The sequence below is a fragment of the Papaver somniferum genome, chromosome 8 (assembly GCF_003573695.1).
Source record: "Papaver somniferum cultivar HN1 chromosome 8, ASM357369v1, whole genome shotgun sequence".
NCBI lineage: Eukaryota > Viridiplantae > Streptophyta > Magnoliopsida > Ranunculales > Papaveraceae > Papaver > Papaver somniferum.
Window position 1 is genome coordinate 146627267 of NC_039365.1, and position 27147 is coordinate 146654413.

Sequence of the window (27147 nt, forward strand, 5' to 3'; positions counted from 1 at the left end):
CCTGATAGTAACCCTTATACAGATGACCCTTATAGAGATGAAATACATGCTGGAGATCAGGTATGCGAAGTCATGACTATTGGTGAAAATACATGGAGAAGGATTGATGAACCTTCACCATATAACTTGGGAATTAAGGAAGTTTCTACTGGTGATGGATGACCATACAATTGTGATGGTAATTCTATTTATGTGAATGGTTCAATATATTGTCGGTTCCAGTACACGCAAAAGGGTGAAGTTGTAATGGGATTTGACTTGGAGAAGGAAAAGTTCAGAGTTATCGAGATCCCTGATTATGCCATTAAACCCGGGGAGAAATACCCACAAAGTGTTGAATTAATGGAAATTGATGGACATGTCGTTGTATTTAAATGGATACGGGAGTACAAGAGTTCCCTATGGGTTATGGATGAAGGTGGTGATCCCCCTCAGTGGACTGAAGAGAAGCTTTTAATGCCTTGTGACTGGGATGAAAAAAAAAATTATCTTGCCATTGTAGCTCTTCCTGGAACAAATCTAATCATTCAGAAATTTCAAATATTATATATTATTGTGACAAGAAATCAAAAAAGAGCTATGAAAGCAGAATCTCATATAAGTATCATGGTCAAGTGGAACAAATTACTTATCTGGATGAAATCCTTGCACCTGTCTTCGCTGCATGTTCTGACTTATGCGGCATAATGAAGGAGACTTCTGGGTAAATCTTTTAATTTCAATTTTCAGGAAGTACTTCAAGTTTGTGATTCCTTTATGTTTTAGCATTTATATTTTGGTTGAAGTTGTGAGATTGTATGTAATTGGTTTTCCGTTTAGACTGAATTATTGGTTGCTGAAGAGCGAGCTCTGTTGGGAGAGATGGAATTCACTAAGATAGCAGGTTGCTTTTATCTTTCAAATCGCATACTAGAAAGTTCTCCACGTTAATGATGGGCTTAATTCTTCAAAGAGTAACAAACTCCCTTGTTGTATCTGAAGTTAAATTCTAGTTATGGGTTTTTTGCTCTGTTATGCTTGCTGTTTTAGCAGCTTATCTTTTGTTGCTCATGTTGTAGCAGGTGTTCTGACTGCAAATTTGACAATGAGTTGTTATTTAACTGCCATCTTTGTTAATGAGCTTTTGCAGGACTCGTATTTTGATTAATGAAGCTCATGGTTGTTGCTATACATCATTTTGTTACAATAACCTTACTTTATAGTTGTTCGATTAGCAGTAATCCAAAGAATACATGCATTCAGTTCCTTTTTTTCTTCTTCACATTACACACACAAGAAAACCATTTGGAGGTTTCTGCATTCTTTTTTAAAACCAGATCTATTTTATTACATCCACACTATGTTAATATCTCAGACGTGCACACAAACATTGTTTCATCATAGGATTACCCGGTTTTTGTTTCAAAAAAAAGTCAATTACTGTTTTTTGGATTCATCATGATTCCATGATTATGTTATTTGTCTTGACCATCAATTAGTAATAGACTGTTTTTTTACTCTGTCTCTGGTTTTGTAAAAGAAAAAAAAATCTCTTTAATATAACCTTCTTTTTCAGAAAAAAACATGCGAGTGATCATGATATAGATTCATCCCAGCTGAAAGCTATTAGAACATGATTGCTAAAGGGGTTACCAAGTTTGTACTTCAGACATGCAGCGACTGTAATCTAAAAAGTGATCCACCACTGTAATATTTCATCATCTTCCAGTGTTATAACTGAACCATTTATTTTTGCAAGAGACTGTCCAAAAGAAAAGAAATTCGCTTGATTTAACCAACAAAAAAATGGAAAAATTGAAATATCAAATAGAGTAACTCATTGACCTATTACCCATCCGAAGCTAGCAGAAAAATTAAACAGTCGGGGAAAATAAAATTTAGTGATACTCTTTTTATGACTGAAGGAAAATTTAAAAACCGAAAATGATTTATATCCCGGGGTTGGATTCAACCACTACTTTAAGAAGGGAAAACATCAGGCACAAGGGTGCTTCTTCTTAGGGTTTATCATGTGAATCTGTTAGGCCAAGTTGGTACACTTCTCCAACTCCAAAGACTTCATGCTTGCATAGGGACTTTTCTGTAAATATGTCTTCAAAGTGAGGGTGCGTCTTAAAACTTATAATAAAAAGCGCCAAAAACTAGAAAAAGGAAAAATTTGGGTACAAAGATTCTAGTAGTCTCAAAAACAAAAACAAAAACAAAAAAGACAAAAAATTCTAGTAGTCTCGAATTGGAGCTAGAAAAAAATCAGGACGAAACACAATGGTTAAAGCAACGAAGAAGAAAAGTGGAAACGAACCGCCAAATCCAGAAGCAGAAGAAAGAAAAAGATTAAAGAATTTAGGGTTTTCAAGAAACTTATTATCTCAAACTCCTGCAAAACTTTATTCAACTCTAAATCCATCAAAAACTGTAATCAAACATCATGGAAAAGATATAATCAAGAAATCACAGAGAAAAAATAGATTTCTCTTTTCATTTCCTGGTCTTATTTCTCCTCTTACTGGTGGAAAGATCGGTGAATTGAAAGATTTGGGTACAAAGAATCCAATACTTAACCTAGATTTCCCTCAGGTATTTAATTAATTAGGGTTCTTTCATTTAATTGGTTTTATTGTGTTAGTAATTGACTTCATTTTATCATTTGTTGTTGTTGTTGGTAGGGTCAAGTGAAGTTATTTGGTACTATTGTTTATCCAAAGAACAGGTACTTGACACTTCAGTTCTCAAAAGGAGGGAAGAATGTGATGTGTGAAGACTATTTTGATAACATGGTAAGCTAGTTTTCCGATTTTGGTAGAAGCTCGATTAAATATGAACTAATATGCTTGGAGATTTAACAAATTCATATGTTTGCTTCCGATGCTGTTTATGAGTTGTTGTTATTCTGTTTTTGTAAGTGGATAGTTTATGTTAGTGAAGATTGACTTAAGGGAAACAAAAGTGAGTGTGGATTTAGTTTGCACTCGAAGCTGGTATGAAGTAATGCAACGTAGGAGGTGTATTGATGTCCTAAAGTGTTAATCAAAAGAACTCTAATGATAGTAAGCAGCAGAAGTTGTGAAAAACTGAATTGTTAGACAGAGTATACTGTACATGGCAATAATATGTAACTATGTCAATTTGAGTGTATGACCTTGGATATTTGTTTCATTTTGCTGATAGCATTTGTTAGTTGTATCTATATCTTCGCTTGTGTTACCAGTTACCACTTACCAACTTGTATATTCTCACTACCTGTGACCTTTCTATAGATTGTATTCTCTGAAGCTTGGTGGATTGGGACAAAAGATGAGAATCCAGAAGAGGTCCGACTTGAATTCCCAAAGGAGCTCAAAGAGGTCTGCTTCTCCTACAGTTAGGCTTAGTTTTGCATTTTTTAATTGTCAACATTTCAGAAGATTCCTCTTATGTATTCTGCTGTTTCTCGTTATCTTTCTATACAGGAAAAACATGTCGACCATGATTTTAAAGGTGGTGCTGGTGCAGGACCTGAAGAAAAATTTGGTGGAATTAAACTTAGAGAGGAGAAAAGGAAACCACAATCTCCAACAGATAGCCTGGAAGATGATATTGATATCTCTGGCGACTCTTGTCCTTCACCTGGAATAACTTTGAAAGATGGGATGGAGGTTACACCTGTTAGACAGTCTGCAAGAACATCTGGGAGAAGATTCAAGTAATAGCTATTCTTAATCATTCAGTTTCATAGTATGTTTTTGCCCTGTTGAAAAAAGAAGCCTTTTTGGTTCCCAAAAGGGAACAAACTAAGCACCACTCTTCTAATTTTATATAAGTAGTATCATAATCGAGGACACTGTTACTTGTGCATAATTACCAATACATCTGGATTTACTAACTGAAAGTTCGTTATACCGTACAAATCATACATTTTTTAACAGTTTTTTTTTTGTGTGTGTGTGTCTGCATAGTTTTGCAGAAGATTCCCCCGGAGATGATTCTGATGGAAGTGGGCCAACTGATGTTGACTTATCTGAAATCAAGGGAAAGAAAGTTATTGAGGAAGCTGAAGATGCTAAGACTCTTAAGGGCATTCCTAATCTTAAAAATATCCAAAGTAATAAAGTATATTATGACGTGGACACACACTCTTAGTGTCTTCAAAGTGCATATACATGATTTTTTTCTTCACAGGAATTTCTTCTTCGTAGTCAAACACATTGATTGTCTCTCAGTCCAATAAAATATTCGATTCCTTAACTGATATTACAGACGGCAAAATCTAGGTTGGTGCTTCCTGATTCCAGCAATGATATTCCAGCAAAGGATAATCAGTCTTCTCTTTCAGTGTGCCGGTCTGAATTAGAATCTGAGAGTAAGCAAGCTCCGCTTGTGCAAGCTACTATAGCATCACTCTTTCAAAAGGTCGACACTAAGGTAAACTGTTATGCTTCAAGTGAACCTATAGCGTCAATCCTGTAAAAATATAGTGAAGACCACGTTTGATGTATAGTTTTTATCTAACAATCCGCTGCTAAAGAAAATGAAAGAAAGAGAATAGATAGGTTTTGAGATCCATGTATCATTAATTCATTATAGACTATTAGTATTTCATGTGTTTCCCCTAAAACCTACTGGTTGCCAAGGCTGGTTAGCTACGCACACATGCTAAACTGACGTAGAGTGCATAGGAGTTTCTTTTCAGGAAGCATTGTAGTCTTAACTGGTTGAAAGTGCAGTGTGCAATATGCATCCTTTCGTCAAGAATTATGAGTGTACTCGTATATTAGGCAATCCAATAGCTTCCCTGTCAAGTCTGAAATAATCGAAACTGTAATGGATACAGTTGTCGTTTATCTGTTGGCATTGCGAATTAAGTAGTTGAAATCTGGAGTATGGATGGCTACCACACAATTTTCTTATCTTAAATTAGGATTGCAAGACGAAGATAAGGTATAGGTTATGCGACTTGAGTTAGGAGACAAATGAACAATACACAAGGAATTAACTGTCTTTGCGGCTCAGGTTCAGTTTTAAATTGCTGGGGTTGATGAGACAACGGAGCAGACATGTTGTCCAACCGAGCCAATTGACCGTCAGAGTGCTCAGTTGGCTTGTGATAGAGGCTTACAAGATTATGTTCAAGCTTGATTTGAATAGTTTTCTGAAGCTTGAACATGGCTTATCTCCATCTTGTTTCTGTTACTAGATCAAGACAAGATCTTAGTCGAGCTTTAGCTTGCTTCACTTGAGCTGAGAATTGTAACTTAAGCTTTCAATGCATTGTTTATTAACATGATCGATACTCTGGAAATGTGAGATTTGATGATGCCTTCAACATATTGTGGTTAATTCAGAACAACATGGAGACAGATAAAATAGATCATATATAGAAACTTTATAAATCATTTTTGAGCATAAAGCAACGAGTCTAGTTGAGAGAAACAAGATGACCTCACCTCGAGTTGTCTCACGATAAAATGGTCACTCAGGAGTCACAAGCTACAAGCATAAGACAGTAGGCTTAGCCTTGGTTTAGTTTTAACATAAGCTTTGTCCGAACCAGCTGCAATCAGGTGTAGTTGTTACGAACTTGAGTTGTATTGAGCTGATTGTACAGTCCTTATGTGAGTATTTTTTAACTGAGTACCTACCAAATTGAAAAGAAAACTAATGGCAAATAGATTGAATATGTCTGTGAGCAAAGTGTTGCTTACTGAAGAAACAAGATGCTCAAAGGGTGTAGTGATGGATGATGACATTGTAAAATATCAACATAATTGTAGTGCAGTTGGGCCGAATAATCTTAAGCATGCCTCAACTAAAGCTAAGTAGGGCCCATATTGTCGACCATCATTTGGGATATGACATTAACCATTATAGTTATCTGGCTTTGAGTTTAGTCTATGCAGTATAAATTCTTAGAGCTACACCTGTTTACACTCATTGATTGATGCGTTAACGCATTCTATCTTTAATAAAAGGTGTAATGAATATTATATAGAGATGATTAATGATCTTTCCAAGTCCTTGTAATTGTAATTTTCTTATACCTTTTTTGTAATTTCAGAAGTTAACTGGAAGTGTAGAAAAATCTGCAACTGCGAAAGGTTACTGCTTTGCCCTATTGTCTTCTTTTATCGAGTCATGTTTGGACAACATATACATACTAAAGGAAACACAATTTATTGATACTTCCCAGTTGCTGTGAAGAAGTCAGCGAAAATCAACTTGAAACGAAAGGCTGATCAAGTTGGGGTAACTAGCTATTACCTTGTTGTATTTCGATTTACTGAATTGTGAAGAGGTCATTGTGATAATGAACTATGGTCATGAACTGTTTCTTACTGATTTCGCGGTAATGTATATTTGTTTTCTGTGTGTTCACATTTACAGGATGGAGGACCTAGAAAGAAAGGGACAGTGGCCAACGAAAGCAAGGCTGGTTAGTGTTTGTTTCACATTTGTATATAAAGATGTTTGGCTTAGATTTGAGAGCTAATAGTGGCTGTAAATCAAGTCATATAGTTAGTACAATAAGAATAACTGGATGTCAGACTAACTTTAAGATTAAGTTCGTAATAAACTCCAATATTTGGCGCCTCGTTTTAATTGAAAATAATGAAAAAAACAAACTTCGTGGGTCACAAAAATACTCTTATATCTTAACCTTTCTTACTTCTTCCCATTCTGTATATTTAGTGGTTGCACTTGTAAGAAAACATGAGGCAACAGAAAATACATATGTATAATCAATATCTCGAGTACATGCTCTTTATATGACCAAGACACGTCTTGGTGTGGTGTATGCTGAATGAAAAGTCGATGAATTATGCTCACCATTTAGCTTAAGTGGATAAAATAAATCTCATCTAGCAAGAGTAGATGTTAAGGTAAAAAAAGTACCATGCAACCTTTTCCTTAGTTTTGGATGATTCTAAGAAGTGTAATTGATCCAGAAATAACTGACCCGTCAGAGTAAGCCCCTAAAACAAGTGCTATTACTACACTGAGTTGTTAGTACACTTAGTTGTAAGTTTAGTAATTTATGTCCTTGTACTTGGTGAACTGCAGAGAGAGGATCCTCAACCAAGCAAAAGCAGCAACAGGTACTTTTTGGTGAACTTAACTTTTGAAGTTACATCATATAGTTGCAGATTTGGTGATTAATTTTCTTTTTGCCACGTGTTCTGGTTGTCAACATGCATTAGAGTATAGTTATTCATCTTTTCGGCTACTGAGGAACAGTGGTGGGTCGAACCACCTAGTATGATTTACGCTGTAATGAGGGAAGACAGAAATGTCTTGTCCACCTAAAGATTTAGTTAGTAATTTTTCTTTCTCTCCTTTATCTTTTGGAGGTAACCCCCTCCTTTTTTGTTTTTAATTTCCTTCATCAATAAAAACAGCCTCTCTGTAGCTTTTAAAAAAAAGTTATTCATCTTTTTAATATGCATCAGAGTAGTTATTTACCATGTTCAGTTTAGTTGTAATTCTCAATAGCTACTATTAAGTTCTCTTGTACAATTGTCTACTACCCTTCAAAAAATAAAAACTAGGGTGCAGAATGTTTACTTTCCATGTATGAACTACTGACAATGTATTATGTGAGACATCTATGGAGAACTAGATCACATTCACCCTGTTTGTATACCTTAGCTTTCATGAATATGTATTAGAATTGAGAATTTATCTTTTTTAGTATGATGAAAATAATTTGCTCCATAGTAAAGAGGCGGGATTGAGTAACTTAATGCCGTTGTTGTAGAACTACCCTGCTTTAGGATTGTACAGACAGCATGTTGAATTCTGGGTTTGCTAACCTAACCATGAAGAGACATGAATCTTTTTTTTTTGCTTATTTGAGAATCCTCGGACTTATACTGACATCATTTATAAACCTTTTTTGCAGGTTGAATATGAATCCATAGAGGATACCTCAAGTGAATCAGAGGTTTGATTTTCTGTCAATTCTCTGAATCCTGGTTATGTTTTTAGGTGCGTTGGACTGCTTAAAAACTGAGTTGTTAGGTAGTGATCACTGATATAGAAAATGGCAATATCCTGAAAACCCCGTCCCTATTGTAAACCTTGCACTGGAATTTGGGTGTCAAAACAGTTGATTTTGCTGTTCGATATGTTTTAATTTCAACATTATTTTCAGGACATCGAAGAAAGTGAGGATGATTTCAGCTGAATCGCAAAAGCATCACTTAATGGTATGTGCCAAAATTTTCCAGTAGTTTGTGTGCATTTCTCGGCTGGTTTTCAGTCAGGATGTTCTCCCGCCACCTAGATCTTAATGAAAAGCAGATTCTAAAACTTCCTACGCACTAAAGTTTGAACAACAACGTTCAGTTACACTACTAACATTGAATCAACTGCTTGACAGGATTAGAAGTTTCTAATTGACTGATGGAAAATCTACAAGATGAGTAGGAAATCCTCAACAAAATCCAACCCTATAAGAGTCTCCACATTGGCCCTCATATGCAAGATATATAATAGTCCTCAGAAGTAAAATATAAAAAATGAATAGTAATGCCAGGTCTCTATCTGTACAAAAACAGTCGAGCCAAGAAAAGGGATAATTTTGTTTAGCTTACGTGTAATGTTGATCCTCGAAAACAATCTTATTCTTCATCTTGCTTTTGTATGAACATCTGTCTGATGATAGCCCAACATTGATACTACATAATTCCAAAATAAGTTTCAACTTTATTCTTTATATTTTCTGTTTCAGTGATGTTGCTGGATATTCGTATCCTCTTTTTGACAAGGTTTGGTTTTGAAGACCATGGTTATCTTGATTCCGACTTTCATGGCCACCATTCTGAAGGAGTAGAGCTCGAACTACAACTCCATGTTCTTGTGGGATGTTCTTGCTCTCCATTTTCCTTGTTGCGGGTTTTTCACAAACCTTAATTTTCTGCCTTAGTGTCGTGAGCAAGATTTAAGTCGGTCAGTGTTATTTGGCAATCTCTGCTTTGGTCAAATAATGCCGATTACTTATTGCTAGGGATATATAATGGTAATAAAAACGCTCATAACACTTCTTATCTCCACATTTAACCGCTAATATCATACAACACCGCAGCTTTCTATTTGTCGCAAACGTTTAAGTTGAAAATTCTTTAAAATGTTTTCAGCTTCGGAACCATGATTATTGTTTATTGGGGCTGCCCTTGATCAGAAATGTGGTTGAAGGCTTGAAACCTTATGAACTGTTGTTTACCTTTCCTTCAAAGGCTCAAAGCATTGCCTATGAATTTTTTTTGCAAAATTCCATATTGTCCCAGTTACGGCTAGTGGCAGCATATCCATGAGAGCTGCACCAGCTGTTGGCACATTTTTCATCTTCCAAACTCTCGACAAGTCAAGTAATGCACTTAGCCTTTATCCACTCAATCAGTAAAACGGCTGAGAGGGATCCCCACCTATGGCGAGTGCAGTTACAAGGTTCCCCACGTCGTCTAACAGTGGTAACCACAAGCTAAAAGCTGATCTTTTGTGCGACAACTGAAGTTAAAGAGCATCCGTTACCTTTTTATATACAGGGTGGCTGATCTTTTGTGATTGTTCAACAATAAGATAAAATCTGAGTTTTTGATGGCCAAGGTCTCGAGTTCTAGGCGAAACACTCATTTTCCGAGGAATCTCCTTTATCTACTTTCTCCTTTATTGATCGGTAATGTATGGCCATTCAGTTGGACCAACTAGCTGATCAACAACAGGAATACGTAGCAAAGCAATTATAGACCGAACAGAAAGCCTGAAAAGCGGTCATCAACAAGAGCAAGAAATGTCCATGAGCCAAAGTATATAAGTCTTGATAATTTTCTTAGCTTTTACCTTCCACCTGCGACTGTAATACTTGTTTACATCTTCGATCAGGTACTTTAGTCAATCTAATTGATTTACACATCCCGTTCCACAACTTGGCTACTTCTTGGTCACTCTTAAAATGGTTGAAAACTATTCCACTTTGTCTAAGCAACATCCCATCCTCTCCCGTGTCTATAATCCCATTCATCAATTCAGTATAACGTGCAAAAACTAATGGCCCGGATGCATTCGAGGACTCATATGCAACTAAGTTTCTTAACACCACCTCTGAATTAACATCCAAGTCCAGTATAGGTAGGTGAATTGTTGCTGTTTTCTCGTCAAAACACACACTTTCAATATTACCATTTGTGGGTACGAATCGGACGCCAGCAGATCTATAGAGTTGGATATATATGGCTAGGTAACGATTCTAGCCTTTTGTTTATCATCCATTCAGCTGAACTAACAATGCTAACTTGAAGCTAGTCTGTCGTCATGTGCATGTTTCATTTTTATTCTTTTAAGCATATATTACCAATAATCTTTACAAGAACATTTACCTTCTTTGAAATGGTGGAAACGGTTTCGATCCCTCACTATTATCTCTCGCTTATAAACCTTAGAAATCAATTTTGTAACATCGTGACAGTCTCTGCAAACTCGAAGATTCTTCACAATTCGAATGATATTTTCTTGAGGTAATTCTAAAGTCCCAAAAGCAATGGCTAACCTCTCACTATGAATTATTAATGCATGTTCCTTTTCTTCTTCTTCTATGTCAAACAACACTTGGTTTGTATCAGGTAAGTAGCCACCAACGTTCTTCACACGCGCAGAGATCTCAGTCAACTTTTCATAAATGCGGATAGAATCAGAGTGGATTTGGTCACTTGCTACGAATCGATGTACGATCCCTTTCAACTCTATAGTGCTCACGCCTGGCACTTCTGCAACATTTTTGCTTTTCATCAGTTTTCTCACTTTTGTAGCATCATCCCATCTTTTTGCAGCTGCATAAATGTTCGATAACAGTACATGCCTATTGAAAAAGAAGAAAAAGACAGCGAAAAGTTAGTATAATTTGTGCCAGCCAAACCAGAAACCAAGACCTTCCCATCAAAGCAATCCAAAAAGGATGAACAGCATTACTACGTCGCTATACAAGCTTAACAAAGGAAACGGTTATATTAGCAGCAAATTTTACCGGCCACTATGATGGGGTTGGAGGTTAAGAAGGTGTTTTCCAACATGCTCCCCCACATTGATGTTCCCGTGAATTCTGCACCCTCCAAGAAGCGCCCCCCATGCGTTCGGATTAGGTTCCATCGGCATAGTCTCAATCAACTCCACAGCCTCCTCAAGAAGTGCGGCTCGGGAAAGAAGATCGATAACACATCCATAATGCTCAACTTTTGGCTCGATTCCGTAATTTTTACTCATGCAAGCTAATAATCTTTTACCTTCCTCGACCATCCCTGCATGACTGTATGCACTAAGAATGGCTCCAAATGTCATATCGTCTGGGTTCACTCCTCCTTCTTGCATCTCTCTGAAAAGCCGATCAGCTTCTTCTGCATATCCATGCATTGCCATACCCGATATTATGGTGTTCCAAGCAAGTACATCTTTGTATTCTATAGAACAAAACACTTCTTATGCCGTTGAAATGTTCCCACACCTGGCATACATATCTACCATTGCAGTCCCAAGAACTGTATTAATCGAGATCTTTTGGCTATTGACGTACCTGTTGGCATTAAGCATTTAGATGTGAATCACAAGATACACTATTAACTTGTACATACATATAAATTGTTCCTTGCTGTGATCAAGATTCAAGAGGCAACTCACTGGTTCTTGACACAATGATTACCAGAAATCCCAAACTAGCTTTATATCCAATCATACAACCACGAAAATAGACGAAAAACAAAGTAAATTTGTTTGTAGAGTTATTGATATACTTGAAGAAAAATGGTTTCAGATATCAGTAAAAACGTATTTTTGAAACTTCAATCAAATCTATCTGAATCGTGTTTAAAGCTTGGATGCGGCAAAAATAGGACTTAAATTTTCAATAATTCAGACTTTATACCTGTGTAATCGTTCCCCTTGATCCAGGGCACCTAAATGAGCACATGCCGATAACATGCTGACAACAGTAGCCTCAGTCGGCTTTACACCAACACTCTTCATTTCATCAAATAACACCAGAGCTTCATTTGATAACCCATTCTGTGCAAAACAAGCCAGCATTGTGTTCCATGAAATTATATCTTTTTTAGGCATTTCAAGGAAAATTCTGCGAGCACCTTCAATATCTCCACATTTGACATACCCTGCAAGCATTGAATTCCAAGAAACCACATTTTTCTTGGGTATTTCATTAAATAAATTCATTGCTTATTCAATATTTCCCAACATTGCATAACCATTAATCATTGTATTCCATGATATCACATCTCTACAAACCATCCGCCTAAATATCGCGTTAGCGTGTTCCATTGACCCACATTTCACACACCCATCAATCATAGAATTCCAAGAAACAACATCTCTGTCAGAACATTTATCAAACAACAGCTGTGCAGTATTCAAATCTTTCCCATTGGAATACATGTGAATCAATGAACTTTGAATATAAGAATCATATTGTAAACCAAATTTAATTACATGGCTATGAACTAAAACACCGAACCGGATCATCGAAGACTCTGTACAAGCTTTAATCACAAAAGGAAAGGTATAATTATTAGGTTGGAAACCTTTTTGTAACATATTAAGGTACACTGAAATGGATTCAAGCGGGGTTTTACTTGAAGATAAACCTCTAATAAGTGAATTCCAAGTAAAAATTGTAGGATACTGAAGCCGGTTAAATATAAGTTTGGCATAATTTAAATTTCCATTTGGTGATATTGCACAAAAAGAAACTAACTTTGAATTCGCAATTGATAATCCATGTGGAGTTAGGGTTTCTTCTTTAATGATTTGAGCATGAATTTGTTTCGGTTCTCTTATGCTCTTGCATGAATCCAACAACGGAATTAGTGTGTTTTGGAGTGAAATCTTTGCTGTTTGAGCGAGAGTATTACTATTCATTTGGCAAATAGCAGTCATAACTGTAATGGGGCACTTACCTCTAGGGAAGTTGACGAAGTTTGGTCGAGTAATGGCCGAGATTCGCGCGGGAACATCACCTGTAAGTTCAGAGGGAGGGTTCGAAAATATACTTGGGCAAATGTTAACCTATACGTACGTGCAGCATTTAATGCTGACCTTTTCTAATCTGAGGTTATTTATTGGCTTTTGTTAACGTGTATACCCGTATACATGTTAAGGTTTAATAAAGAAGTATTCCCTCCGTACCTATTATATAGACGGAATTTTGATTTTCATTTGTATCACTAGATAGGCGAAGTCCTATTTCCAAGATATATTTTCTCCTAAATACCCTCATTTATTGTGTGTGGAAAATCGTAGCAGGAATAGGACAAAGGGTAAAATAAGAAAAGGTATGAAAAATTATGAATCCAAAGCAATTTTCTTAATCTAAGAGAATTGTCCCCCTCTGCCTATATATGTGGTACAGAGGGAGTATTTTATTTCTTTGGAAATTGTGTTTTTTTGTCTTATTCTACTAAAAATTGATTTTTCTTGCACTAAAAATAACATTTTTTATTCCCAATGCAAAGAATTACTGTTTTCAATGTAATAAAACAAACAAATCTTGTTTCCAATGCAATAAGTTGTTGTTTGAATGAACCTTAAAATGTATACGGATATACAAGTTAACATGACCCTTATTTATTAAGATGAATAACTTTATTTCATTATTGCCCTTGTAATTAACTGTTTTTCATTACGTTTTACCTTCATGGGTTCCTCCTCCTTTCCTTTATCTTCGTTTTAAACATAACTCAACACAAGATCAATTCTATCACATTAGGAATCAAAATATTAGGATGAAAAAAAAAGTTTAGAACAAATCTCTTATAATACCGCAGTTTTATCCCGCCTAATTATCTTTATTTCTCTGTTTTTCTGCAGTGTTCTTCCAATATCTAAAGGAGGAGAATCATGATTTGATGGACAAGAAAGAAATAATCAATTCTTTGTATCCCACCAAAAAAAAGGAAAGGAAAGGAAAACTCCATTATTAATTTAAACCCTAGTTTCCTTGATTTATCAGATCTCTCCTAATTTTCCTTCTTAAATTTAAACATTAGAATTTCTTAAATTGTTGCCTTCTCTACTCAAGTTAAAACAAATAAACCTCTTATTTTAATCAAAACCCTAACTCCTCCGGCTGCCTTCTGAACAGCCACCATCACCACCACTGTAGCCGCCACCACCGCTTCATCTGTCACCTCCATAACCACCGCCGCCTCATTCACGACGACTTCCGTATCCACCACCACCTTCAGAACGTTGACCGTAGCCACCTCCGCTGCCACCACCACTTCCATATCTACCTCCGCCACCGCTGCGGAAGCCACCGCTTCATTTACAGTGATGTTACGATCATCAAGGTTCTATTCGTTCATTCCTTCAATGGTATCTCTCATGGATTGTTCGTCAGCAAAAGTGACGAACCCAAAACCCCTGGATCTTCCAGTCTCACGGTCATTGATGATTTTAGATTCAACGACATCTCCAAAAGCACTGAAAGCTTTGGTAATCATCATTGGTAGCCCATGCAAGTCCACCAACGAAACATCTGAATACAACATCACTACATCAGCCATTTCTACTGAACAAAGAAAGAAACCCTAGAACTAACGAAGAAGAAAGTACTGAAAAGAGGGGATAAGAAAAGTCCAACAGTAAAACTAGTAGTGAAAACTACAGGGAGACCCATTTTTCAGTTTGTCTCCACTGTGAAACCCACGGGCGGAGAAGTTCAGGCGCGCACCCATATTTGGTGAAAAAATTCCTCTGAAACCCATTATTTTCTAAAATCATGTTTTCCTGAGACTTTTTTTTTCATAGAGAGCGAGGAAAGAACAGGAATTTTCCATGGTTGCCGCTGTATTGAGAAGAAGTGGAAAAAGATTATTATCTGCTTCATTGATCTCTGCTTCTAGATCTGTTGATGCTGTTTCTGGACCTCCTTCTTCCCATTAAAAATATTATTTACTATTAAAAATCGATGTGGGATTTGGAAGTTGAATCGTTGATGCTGTTGACGATTAAGGAGTGTGTTCTGATGAGTTTAATTAGGTCATTATATGGAAGGTTAGGGTTTACTTAAGGTATAAAAATTGAATTATAGGAAGGGGGTTTTATGCATGGGGAAAATTGAAACAGATTTATGTGCAGGTAAGATGCCATCTGGTGTATAAAACAGGACGTGGTGTTGTTGTAGTCGAAGATGGAGAAAGGAAGTGGTGACGAGAAAGCTCAAGACATTTGGTAATTGGCTGTGAGTAACTGGCTCTTCTGTGAGCTTTGGTTCTCGGGAAATCAATGGAATTAGAAAGAAGTTGAATCTAGTTGATGGTGTTGTGCTCGAGTTTGAGCTACAAATCATTGGAGATGAGTGAGATTTTATTATCGGTGCAAGGCAGAAAAGTGTGGAATTACAGATGACGAGCTCGAGAAGGTGTTTCCTGGAGTGTCTTTGTGTAGGGCTGTACGACCAACATGGAGCTGTATATGAATGTGTTGGCTGGATGGACTGTATGTTAGCTGAGTTGAGTTTGCCATGGTGTTGATGCATTCAAGATTACATGGGACGAGATTAATCATATGAAGTGATGCTCAGATGCTGTTGTGATCGATGAAGCTGTTGATACTTTCAGTGAATTGAGAAGACATAAGAGTAGAATGGATCCCTGGGCCTTGTCGAACTACCTTATTATATTTACAAAGAATTAAGAAATTGGTAAAAGTACTCTAGTCATGTGGGGAAAAGCATCCAATCGAGCAAGGGAACTTGAATGATCTCTACGTGTACGACATTTAAATTTTGAAAACTCAGAACCTCAATAAGAAGTTGATGCTTACCAACTTAGTTGGCTAATTCATCCCTATGAGTTATTGCAGTTTCAGAAAGGAAATGTAGTCTATAATCTGTGGTTGGTCATGTGACTGAACATAAAGGAGTTAGGGAAAGATAATTTTTGGCTGGTTTTGTACGGATTGTTGTCGGAAGTTCAACAACAATGAACTGAAATTGGGTGTTTATGCTGTTTTGGTTTGTATGCATGGGAGATATTGAAACAGGAAAGATGATGATGATGCCGTTATGACTGCATAACCTGTCATACAGTCGAGAAAATGTCTGCGTAACATGTTATGCAGTCGTGAAAATGGATGCATAACCTATTATGCATCTACAAAATTTGTTGCATAACTTGTTATGCATTCCAGAAAACGGTTGCATAACACATTATGCAACAACTTTTTTGTCACTATTAAAACCAACAAAAACAAAGACTGCATAACTTGTCATGCACCTACAATAACATTTGCATTACATGTTATGCAGTCACGAAAATGGATGCATAACCTGTTATGCATCCGATAATATGGCTGCATAATACAATATGCATCGGGAAAATTGTTGCATAATCTTTTATGCATCGACAAAATAGATGCATAATGCATCAATTTTTTATTTACGCACTACTACAATGGTTACATAACTTGTTATAGATGCATAACTTTGTTAACCAAATGCATAATTTGTTATGCAGTGGAGAAAATGGTTGCATAATTTGTTATGCGTCTGCAGAATGTGTTATGCATCTTTTTTGGTGGCTGCATAATGGTTATGTATCAAGTTTTTGAAAATTTTGCCTAAAATGATGATCACCTCCGATTTTTTCGTGAAAAACAAAAATTTGATATTCTTGTTTGTACTCGTTGCGCAGCTCTCTTAAAAAGATTTCCAACGATATAAAATTTGTAACATTCCAAGGCGCGGATTTTTAGATATGTTATATCCAAGTTGCATTGCCAATTATACCCTTGATGCATAACCTGTCATGCAGATGCATAATCCGTCATGCATACATTTTTAAGAATTTCATATAATTATGGGTGTCACGGAAATAATTATGGGTGTCACGGTACCCAAAATTAATTGTGGGCTTGACAATGAGAATATTATTTTTTTTGGGTCTCCCCCTAATTTTCCCAAACTAGTATTACTCTATTAGAGGGCCCAAAATGTCCCGATAGTACAAGGGCAGCTACGGAATCCGATTATTCATTAAAAGAAATATTTTACTCGGCTGTTATCCCATTACAAATCTCAAAACCCAATACGAATAATTAATAAATCCCAGAACCCAATATAAATGTATACTTAATTTGTAGGTCTTAATTTATGCATGGGTGCATAGATTAACAGGATCCATATACTTATACTGACGCAGAGACAGCCAGGAAGTAAGTAATCTACCGAAAAAAAATTTGCATTGAAATAGAATAAATTATTGAACGGAGTGATACACTCACCGCGGGTTGGATCCCGCGGTGTATAACGCAAAAGAGAAGGGGATGGGCCCCCATGACCCGACGGTTTAACAGGTGGTGTGTTTAATGTGGGTCTCACCCCCTCTCTCTTACTCGGTATAACCCGCGTGATATAAATCATTTCCGCTCTGCATTGACTACAAATTATTCATTTTTTTGTTTCTTCTCAATAATGAAATTTTATTAAAAACTAACTAGTGACTGCACGAGAGTATATTTTACCCGATGAGCCGTCTATTATAGTTTGACTAGTGCAAATGAGGTTGTGTGGTCCCAGTTTGATGTTGAGAGGTTTGCCGACTAGATGGTATTTGCATTCGCAACAAGATTTTCTAGTCTATTCGTCACTTAATGTCCTTCTCTATAGTTGTTTTGGATGGTTTATTGTATTATTTTCCACCTTGATTTCAGTGATTATTCCCGAAATGTACCATGGTAGTTCAACATCTGAAGTTATGAAACGAAACAGGTTTTCCAAGTAAGTTTCAAATTATACTCTTGGCCAACTATTCTTTTACTGTCTTTGACTTATTAGCATCTCCCATAACTCGGTTGTTAGAGCTCTTAGAAGTGATTCCCAGTGGTTGCACTACCACTAATAGGGTTCTAGTTGTCGCATCTCTGCATATGTAAACCTAGCTTTACATATTATGATTTTAACATTGTATTAGAACGCTTATCTTTTGAACTTCGTAAATACGACATAAACATAATCTATGGATATAGTTACTTGATTATGTGTGGGATATATGTGAGTTTTGATCCTAGAAAACTACGTATTATTACATTGGTTTACGGAAGTAGATGCATGAAGCTGTTTTATAATCGAAACGGAAATCATGAGTGTGTTGGTTTGGTTCTTCATTGAATATTATTTGAATGATCAATGCAAGATGACAAGGTAGAACCAATCTTAACTTATGTTGAGGAACATGGTAGAATTGGTCATAGCCTATATTGTGTGACAAGGTATAACCGATCATTGATTCTAACTAGTGTTGAGAAACATGGTAGAACCGGTCATTGCGTATATTGTGAGACATGGTAAAACCGATCGATCCTAACTAGTTTTGGGAAGCATGGTATAACCGGTCATAACATATATCTAGTGACATGGTAGAACCTATCCTAGCTTATTTTGGGAAGCATGGTATAATCGGTCATAACCTATATTGGGGGTCATGGTAGAACCGATCCTAACTTAGTTCGGGAGTCATGGTATAACCAGTCCCAAGAGCAAAATCGAGTTTCTAATATTCGCATATTCCTTTATGTGGTGTGAATATGGAATTAAGGTTCGCTAAGATAGGAAACTTCTAGATGTCGACATTATTTGAACATGTACATAACTCTTATTATTAATGTTCAAAGATCTTCCTTGATGCTCAAGGTGATCCCAAACCGAAATATTGAAAAGCATGTAATTATGATTTTCAATTTATATGTTTTAATTACCAGCAATTAAAGCATAACCTCTAGGAAATGTTTATTAGTTAATGTGCTAAACTATTAATAGAAATTTTCTAAGAGAGATTTCTGAAATATTGTTTGACATTAATTAGGAAATAGGAAAATCGAAATTAGGTACTTTAATGCATATCTTGAGGATATTTTCGGTTTTGAAGTTTCCTTGTTGTCCAAATAACCATGGTCCATAAATACTTGAGTTGCCTTTCTTGCAAACTATCCTAAGAGCCAGGAAAACTTCATTCATGTTGTTTCTGGTGGAGTCGTCTATTCGGAGAGGAAAGTAACCTAATTAGGCGGAATGTCTTACGACCGCTCGTTCAAAGACTTCCGTGGAATCAAGAAGTTCTAAGAGTACCATTGGTGTGAAACTAGATAATTGCATTGTTATTTTAGTTTTCAATCATTGATTTAATTGACTAACGGTTGTTGAAACTTTGATTGCACCTAGTTTGATTATTCTTGAGAGCCTTCTCTTTTGACATGAGGGTCACTCAAACTTGATCAATGTATCGACGGGATATTTATATCCATTGTTGGATCTAAAGACATCTTGTGATAATCCATTGTTAACATACTCCGTTCTCTACGTGATTGATCACAAGAGGATTCAAGTTTGTGTTGTGCGGGTTATTGAGAAGGAAAATGAAGATTTGAAGACAAAGAAGATTTTCTTATTAGTTTTTGCACACATCTTGACCGGCTGAGATCCAACTAGATCTTGTTTATGTTTTATAGACTTGTGATTATCTAGTTGTGTAAGATCATCATCACTTTATAGTTACTCTTTGAGTTATATATTGTTTGATTGCGAATCCGGAAATTAATTATTTCGGTAATTAAGTTTTGGATTGATCTGACGAGACAAAGGAGTTTATTAGATTAAACATCAGAGCCTTTGTTGATAATCCAAACATATCTTTTACCAAAGATTTAATTGAGTGGTTACCAAACAAATTTAATTCCTTTACTGTTTGGAATACGATTAAAAAGAGTAAAACAACTTGAGATAGTAATTTCTATCTTGAGATTCACGTGCGTGACCAAAAATTCGAAGACGCATGAATACTGAGGGAACTAAGTATCTAGGGATAGTTTACTTGGTCTCAACTACACGGAGTTGGCTTTTATTATTTGTATAGCGGCTTAATTCTGAGAGTATTCAAAACCGGACTAGGTCCCGAGGTTTTTCCGCATTTGCTGTTTCCTCATTAACAAAATCTTGTTGTGTCGTTTACTTTACTTTCGCATTATAATTGTTTTATTATAATAAAGTAAATTATACTTGTACGTTAATCCTAATCACTTGATATTTATCCTGTAGTAAATCTGTTTCGGGCCATAACTATTATCAAGTGAATATCTTGAAGTTGTATTGTCTCGACTTTGTCCATAGACAATCACTTAAAATATCGAACTTATAGGTTGAAATTAAAAGATTGTGGTGTATTTGGGTACCCTCGTCTTTTCAACGTCATTATTGTCTCTCGCAATGGTTGGTGCATGTGCTTTAGCAGAATCAACATCATCATCAATATTTAGTTTTCCACCATCATGTTTTGCAGGCTGTACATGCAGCAAGCAAGGACCGAAACATCTGGAATAAAGTTAAAACCAATGTTTAATAGAGATGCATTGTAGATACCATATTTCATATGTATTCCTAATCCCATAAGTCTAACATTATGTAAAGGAATCAAGCACCAATTGAAAATCTAGGAAAACTCTAGAATGCCTATCATTGAGGAGGTGTTCCGTCAAGCCTATAAACATGTAGTCTTAGCCTCAAAAGGTTTAAGCCATTTGCTTATCATTTAAAACATCGCAATCGGCGCAAAAAAAAACAAACAAAGAAACAAACAAAATATAACAATGTTTTCATGTACAATAAAATAAGAATAATTTGGCATATATATGCGGAATCTGCCATGTTTGACAGTGAAATTTTGTATTTACCAAATTCGGTTGGTGCACACACTAAGTGTGAGGTTGACTTCAGAAAAACTTAAGAATGAGCATGGTAACAAGCTCAACCTTAATCTGCAACATGTTACGAAGTTGGAATCAGATCTCCAAATGTCTTACTATTATATACTTATTTTAAAGTGCAAATTAGAATATTGACAAAGAGGAAAACCAAACTCCCTTATATCATAAGTAGTCGTAAATCCATTTAAAATAAATAAATATTGGATTGTGGTCTTAAAATGGATGTAAAGGCCATATACAATCCCAAAATATTATTCACCTTCCTAAACCACTTGTTACTTTTTTTTCCTTTATATCTTCCGTCTTTTCTCCATTGAATTACCATTTTTCTCAAATAATTATCCCAAAATATTTTTTCCTGTACAATTTTTTTCATCTTTAGAGATAGATTTGTTCGGAATTGATATGAGATATCATATTTACCGAGTGAATTTGGGTTTGTGTAATTAGTATTTAGTGCTTTCAATAAAAAAAATTGTGATTTTAGATTTTTTTATCTGATCGGTTTGATAGCTTACATACGCTGCCAAGACGTGTTATATAATAGCCTTAATGGCATTTTTTGGTGGTGCTTCTGCATTATTATCAAGTATGTTTTGGGAAGACGATCTAATTCGGAAAATAAGACCGATATTAATCGCTATGAATATTAAAGAACCTGACATATACGATGTTAATGATCAAAAAACAAGATGTCAAATTCTTCAGCAGAATGTAAAATCTTAGTACATTTTTCATTTTTTTGTTTCTTTATATTTCAAAATTCATAAACTTGGCGCTAAATGAAATTATACAGCATGGACTCTTCTTAAAAAATAATAAGAAAAAATAGACAATAACTGTTGATACATGAAAAATATTACTCCTTAGCCGGGCTAGTGTGCCCCCAAAAGGGAAGCAAATCCAACATGAAACATGGGGACTAAAGCCCAAGTCCATTAAGAAAGTATCCGTAAGATGGAAAGGACATGGAAGAAATTAATAGCAAAGAGGAGGTTGTATTAGAGAAGGAATGGCATAAGTAGTAATTAAGGAGGTTTATGACATGTGACATGAAATCATAAAATGAAAGGCTTTTGAAAAGTCTATATAAATAGGCATATAGGACAATAAAAGGGATCATTTTTCTCTCTCTCTTTCTCTCTCTTGGGAATTGGATATGTTATAGCTAGGACTTGTAGAACCAAAATCAAAATCACCCCTCAACATTTGGCAACCAAACCCGAAGGCTCGTCTCTAGCCCAGCCGCCCAATTCCCATCTAATTTCTTTTCAGCGGGTCCTCCTTTCTCAACATACCCTTTAGCGTCTTACCTCAGCTCTCTCTATCTCCGGAGTCCAATTTTATGCACACTCCTTTAAATAGTGTGTACGTAACAAACCAATCACATTATTTCTTGTTAACGGATGGTTATCTCATTTAACTAAATTATTTTTTAGTGTAATTAAAGTCTAAAAAGGTAACTGCATCCAATATTCTCCTAAATTATAATGTAGTCGTGCATTAATCCTATATTTGGTATTTATTCAATCCGTGATTTGCGAACTGATATTGGCAAACCTGGTTGATATTCAATTAGCAATCTAAATCATATAAATCATATACGATGAATTAGCTAATCAAGTAACAAATCTCATATCACTTGTATTACGTGTATTTTAGTCATTTTCCTTACATTTTTCTATATCATAATCATGAATTGCTCTTAGAATATCTAAGAATAATCAGTTAGAAACAATTAATAACCAAAATCATTGATCTAGGCATCAGGCTGATCTCATGATGCCTTCTTTGCTGTTGTCCAATTTCTACTTCCGATCAATCGAAACCTGTACTTAACTTGTACCACTCAACACTTTGGTACCACGATTTCTAAGAGATAAAACCGACAATAACCAAACATAAACTTGCACCTAAACGTAAAGAAAAAAAAAATTAAGAGGAATTAGAAGAATCCCATATCACTTCTGAATTTTAACTAGAGACCCATCAGGGGAGTCCTGTACATATGGAACATGATCTCTAATTGATTGATCAATTATAAACTGATGTGAATAATGAAAGGACCGTAAAATATCACACCTCTCGTTCCCAAAACTAAATACCTATTTCCTTATTCGTAAGCATTATAATTTAGGTTAGTATAATATATGATTGCCTTTTATAGATTTTAATTAAATTAAAACATAACTATATAACTGTTGCAGCAGTGTAGGTCGACCAACACCCAATCATATCTAGTTTTAAGTAATACGGCATACTTTACGGCTGTTTTGTTAGGGACGGATATCATTACTAAATGCATCAATATTATTACCTCCTGCCTATTATTTTCACAACAACTAAAATAAAGAACAATTTGGGCAGTTTTAGGAAACTCTCATTCTATCTAATCCATTGAGAACACGTAGGCATGTGTGAATTGGCCGTGTTGAAATATGGACGTGGCCATGAATGATTTTTTCCTTTGCTACAGAGCAGACCATCAAATTCATTACTCTTCTAACAGTAGCACATGCCACATGTTTCTTATGAGTTTCTTGTATACCCACGTGTTAGGTTGTAAATATTAACACCAACTTTTGATATTTTCTTGAGTACAAAATCCCTGGTCCTCTACATCCGATAAAAGCAAGGTCTCTGTTAATAATAAAAATCAAAGCTGCTTGTTCTAGTTCTAGGTATCTCGATCGGTGTGAGTATGTCAACACAAAACTATTTATTTGAAATACAGAATCATTGCTTCTGAGTGATGGGTTCTTACCTGATTTTTTTTTCCATCAGTGTTTGATTATTAGTTAAAAACTATGGAAATCATTAGACTTCCCCAAGTCTGAGGTGTAGAAGAAGAAAACATTTTTTCCATGGCGATTTCAGTATCACAACATCTCTGGTGAAAGCAATCAACTTGGAGGGTACTTTTAGCCTAATAATCTTCTGTAGATTTTGATCAAATAAGTATTGTTTCTTTTGTATTTGATAATCATCTTCTTCTCCATTCATTCTCTGTAACAAAAATTGAAATATGTTAATGAGTTTTTTTCTGTAAATCTATTGAATTGGTTACTCAGATTAATTTTCCTTTTCAATTTCACGAACTTTCGATTTCAATTTGTGAAATTCCAAATTTTCTGTGCATTTGTTTTTGGGTTTTTAATATGGGTCGAATGTGGGTCGTGGGTCGGATCAAGTAAAGTCCGTTTCCGAACAGTTCATCTTCTTTACCCGTTTTTCTGCAGATGCAATTTGTTTACGGTCCGAATCATCTGGTCGATTCAGTGGATGATCAGATGAACTTCTAACTGATAATATTTTTATATGGTTGTAGTTGAAAGAATTTTGTCAACGATTTGATTGATCAAAATCAATTTTATTTTCTCTGCACAAATATTGTGACGGACAGATGCATGTTTCTCATCCTATAGAAGGCCCGATAATAAAAATCAATTTATAAAATAGGATAACTATTGGTTAAGAAGGAGCAATGTGATTGGTTTGTTACGTGCACACTCCTTAAAGGAGTGTGCACAAAATTGGACTCCTATCTCCGCGTCTGCCATGGCCGCGTCTCACACCCATTCCGCGTTTCAACTACCAGACCAGAGCACCAACGAAAACTGGTGACAACCCACTGTTTGAGCTCATCAAACATACCACCGCATCACCGTTGTTTGACTCCATCAGCGCCCACACCAGAGCCCCTTTATCCTTGTTCTCCGACTACCCCATGGTACATCAGCGCTTTCGTAGGAGAATCCCCTCTCCACTTTTCTAAAGCTCATCAGCGCATGTACACTTCTTCTCTTCCACTCCATAGCAGTCCCGCTTACCTATTTCTCACCAACGCCACTGTTTAACCAGAAAGAATAGCTCGCCCTTTGATCTAAGGAACTGGAGATGGAATTGGTAGATCCACCGATAAACTGGACGAAATAGATAAGTCCTCCTCACTCAATCTCGATTTACTTGACGAGATTCTCTTATTTTATGATTCGAAAAACTCACAAAATTTAATTTCACATCCGTTTCTATCGAGTTGTTTTGCTGTATAATTTTTTTGTGACAATTGCCGTTAGTTTAAGTTTGCAATCAAAAAAAATTTGGAGAAAATGTTTAGTTTAAAATCGGTCCCTATGCTCGAGCATAATGCATAAACTCCAATACCCTCCAAATTGTTTTGAATTTATTTGCTTTAGATTTCCATCTAATCGACACTTATGTCTGTACTTGAAGGATTACAGTAACTAGGATTAAGAAATTGCTTAAGTTCTTAATTGCAATGAAACAATAAGATGCCCAGCTTTCGAAACTTCAATAATTCATCTAATCTTGGTTCACTGTTTTCAGAATTGAATCTGAAGCCTCCTGAATCAAACCTCAATCAATGAGGAAGAGAGGCATGTTGTTTGGTAAGGAAAGTAAGGAAGAGTCGCAGTTGGGAATTTTTGACCGGGTAATCAGATATCTATCCTGGGAGATGCTTAAAGTGAAGCAACAACGGGAACATTGGGAAAGCGCTAGTTTGTTGGAAAGGTCATACCATCGGCCTCTCCAACAGACACTCGACGTACGTTTTCACCGCCACTAACTATACTGCTGACACCAACAACAACTAGATGAACAAGACAACATCCTTGCCTCGCAAATGGCTAAACCGTGTGGTCCAAGCGCCTTTATCATCAATCATCTTGCAAAACCGGAGTCTACTGCTCGACTGTTGATGTATTCAGGTTATCAGTATGGTAAGCGGATGAGCACAAGGTAGTGGCGCGCTAGCAGTCTAGCCTAACTATGATGTCATTAGGAAGCACGCTGACTATTGTCACAACTAGGCACCGATTGCTCATTAACAACATTCAAGATAAACCAGCCCCTTGAAGTCTCAGCCGATGGGCGGTTACCTATGTCCAGAGAAACGGGCATCTCCCTGGGATGTAAGCATTTTCTAATCCCTCAAGTTTGATTCATTTAAAGAGTACCACTTAGATATACCTAGCCTTGCATATATATATATATATGCAAGTTCCTGGCCCTTATAGCGAATCTGCAACATTTTCTCATGCTTGAATCATTTACTTGCACATGTTAGTGGGTCGTCACTTGGTTTATTAATGTGCAGTCTTGCCAAAGTGTTCCAACACATGATCTTACATTGATTAAGAATTGATAATTTTAGTTAATACTTCCACCTCTGAACTCTATATTGTTCTCGTTTTTGCTTTCTTCGCCTTTTATCTCGAATATGCTCTAAATGTATGACTTGCATGATGCCCGTTTATGATCTTGTTCATTCTTGAGGATACACATTTCTAGGCTTCATTGTAGATACCCGTCACTATAAGAATAGTCAATAATTGATTATAAATTCAATATTCTATTGAGAATAGTGTATTTAGTCAATTAAAAGGTATGAAATGGCTTAGTTAAATTGTAATTGAATGTTCATATTTATGCTTCATGAAATATGTAGTCGCCTAGTCACATGTATAGGTTGCTTTCTCATCCTATGAAATGTATATATTGATACCTAGCTATATGAATAGGCCGCCATCTTGGGTAACAAACTATGTATAAAGCGCCCAACATTTTCGTATGCTACAATATTGTCTTGTTGTGAAATCCATGATCTGCTGTGTAACAAAAAGAACAAGAAAAAATAAAAAATCTAGTAACGTGCTTCTGGCACCATGCTAGCGAGGGTTCATAGAGGTCGTTTGAACAAATACAAAAACTGTAAAAGGTTGCGGAAACGCCAATGGCGTCTGATAGACTGACCAATTTGCAAAAGATTGCGGGAACGCCAATGGCGCCCGATCGACTGACAAAAGGTTGCGGGAACGTCAATAGCGCCCGATCGACTGACAAAAGGTTGTGGGAACGCCAATGGCGCCCGATCGACTGACAAAAGGTTGCGGGAATGCCAATGACACCCGATCGACTGACAAAAGGCTGCGGGAATGCCAATGGCACCCGATCGGCTGAAAAATTTACTAAAGGTTGCGGGAACGCCAATGGCGCCCGATCGACTGACAAAAGGTTGCGGGAACGCCAATGGCACCCGATCGACTGACAAAAGGCTGCGGGAACGCCAATGACACCCGATCGGCTGAAAAATTTAGTAAAGGTTGCGGGAATGCCAATGGCGCCCGATCGACTGACAAAAGGTTAGGGGAATGTCAGTGGCACCCGATCGACTGACAAAAGGCTGCGGGAACGCCAATGGTGAATCTGTTGTTTCAAACATCACATTTCATCGTGCTTGCTGGTGAATCTGTTGTTTCTGATACAGCTGTAAACAGAATATTTCAGGATTAACACCCACAGTTTAGTTCAAATATTAAATTAAAAAACCATAGTACTAAACCCGTTGCTCTTCATACATTTGGCAAAGAGACCCTTGCTCGACTATTGCAG

General features: G+C 36.3%; 2 protein-coding genes, 1 long non-coding RNA gene and 1 pseudogene across 7 annotated transcripts; 2 read left to right on the forward strand and 2 right to left on the reverse strand.

Annotated features, from left to right (window-relative positions):
- Nucleotides 1-2172: 2172 nt before the first annotated feature.
- On the forward strand, nucleotides 2173-9124 carry LOC113303388 (DNA-binding protein RHL1-like). Of its 5 annotated transcripts, none has more exons than XR_003337458.1 (13): nucleotides 2173-2577; nucleotides 2667-2777; nucleotides 3258-3344; nucleotides 3450-3682; nucleotides 3936-4072; nucleotides 4235-4401; nucleotides 6035-6074; nucleotides 6167-6222; nucleotides 6361-6409; nucleotides 7039-7073; nucleotides 7877-7962; nucleotides 8129-8183; nucleotides 8708-9070. XR_003337458.1 is itself a non-coding variant. In XM_026552420.1 (13 exons), the coding sequence occupies exons 1-12, from the start codon at nucleotides 2266-2268 to the stop codon at nucleotides 8159-8161; spliced, it is 1302 nt and encodes a 433-aa protein (XP_026408205.1). In that variant the 5' UTR covers nucleotides 2173-2265; the 3' UTR covers nucleotides 8162-8183; nucleotides 8708-9124. The 5 variants fall into 5 exon arrangements, 3 of the variants coding, with proteins under 3 accessions (XP_026408205.1, XP_026408204.1, XP_026408206.1); XR_003337457.1 differs by lacking the exon at nucleotides 8708-9070 and adding an exon at nucleotides 8357-8692; XM_026552420.1 differs by having other exon boundaries at nucleotides 7877-7918; nucleotides 8708-9124.
- Nucleotides 9125-10320: 1196 nt separating this feature from the next.
- LOC113306657 lies at nucleotides 10321-12998 on the reverse strand (annotated as a pseudogene).
- Nucleotides 12999-14181: 1183 nt separating this feature from the next.
- On the reverse strand, nucleotides 14182-14540 carry LOC113306159 (glycine-rich RNA-binding protein-like). The gene is made up of 2 exons (XM_026555131.1): nucleotides 14389-14540; nucleotides 14182-14293 (listed from the first exon to the last, which is right to left on the reverse strand). The coding sequence occupies exons 1-2, from the start codon at nucleotides 14538-14540 to the stop codon at nucleotides 14182-14184; spliced, it is 264 nt and encodes an 87-aa protein (XP_026410916.1).
- An 8801-nt stretch (nucleotides 14541-23341) lies between these two features.
- On the forward strand, nucleotides 23342-25926 carry LOC113303389. Its single transcript, XR_003337459.1, has 2 exons — nucleotides 23342-23648; nucleotides 25081-25926. It is a non-coding gene; the product is annotated as an uncharacterized LOC113303389 (long non-coding RNA).
- Nucleotides 25927-27147: the final 1221 nt, after the last annotated feature.